This window comes from Octopus bimaculoides, chromosome 26, assembly GCF_001194135.2.
Source record: "Octopus bimaculoides isolate UCB-OBI-ISO-001 chromosome 26, ASM119413v2, whole genome shotgun sequence".
Classification (NCBI taxonomy): Eukaryota; Metazoa; Mollusca; class Cephalopoda; order Octopoda; family Octopodidae; genus Octopus; species Octopus bimaculoides.
The window spans coordinates 2,819,726-2,820,696 of record NC_069006.1 but is presented as its reverse complement, the minus strand read 5'-3'; the positions used below and the strand labels follow the sequence as shown (position 1 = coordinate 2,820,696).

Here is a 971-nt window from a genome sequence, read left to right as displayed (position 1 = left end):
ATATATATATATATATATATATATATATATATATATATATATACATTTATACACACAGACACATATATACGCACATACATACATATACAAGCACACACACATATATATATATATACACACCCATGCATATATATATTTATACACAAACATACATACACACACACGCACACACACACATATACAGTCATTTCAACAAACAGACAATTCAAAAAACGAGTAATAAACGAAGAATGAAAAAACAAAAGGAGAGAGAATAAAAAAAAAGCATGCTTCGCAAATACAGAAAACTTTGGTCATGTAAAAAATGTGCATATCAGAAAAGAAAAGGCAGGAGTAACGTACGCGGTTGCAACCGGGTACAGCCTTAATGTCTCATTCAAACACATGTCAAGGTAATGTAACTTCTGAACATTGTCGTAATTAGGCAAATCCTAGAAAAACACAAGAAAAATAAATAAATAGATAAATATATATTTATATATTACGTACATACATACATCATATGTGTGTATGTGTGAGAGAGAGAGCGAGACAGAGAAATTGTGTTAAACATAGACTATACACCTACGTACGTTTCAACGTTGTGGCTATTTCGATCCTCTGCATTGGGTGCTCCAAACGTAATTTGGTGCTGGACCTTAACAGTGTACCCAGCAATATTATGGAGTACCGTAGTAATTAAACCGAGCGAATATAATGGAAGCGAACTGGTTGATGAGAATGATCTACGTGGAGCTCTAAATACAACACTAGCACAATAACAGTCGTACGTACACACATACAATACATGCATACACATACATAGATACACATAAAGGATATATCTATATCAATATATGTATACACATACACACATGCATACATATATACACACATATCTTCAAATATATATATATATATATATATATATATATATATACACGTATAATACAAGCATACAGGCATATATGAATATATACACTTTATATATA

The 971-nt window shown here is 30.9% G+C and overlaps 1 protein-coding gene across 1 annotated transcript in view; it reads right to left on the bottom strand.

The window, feature by feature from the left end:
* The window catches only part of LOC106868831 (cytochrome P450 3A7), a 388,137-nt gene that overhangs the window by 4,560 nt on the left and 382,606 nt on the right, over window positions 1–971 (bottom strand). The window contains exon 15 of the mRNA XM_052976879.1: window positions 343–431. Coding sequence (XP_052832839.1) covers window positions 343–431 — 89 coding nt within the window. The remainder of the gene's footprint in view (window positions 1–342; window positions 432–971) is intronic.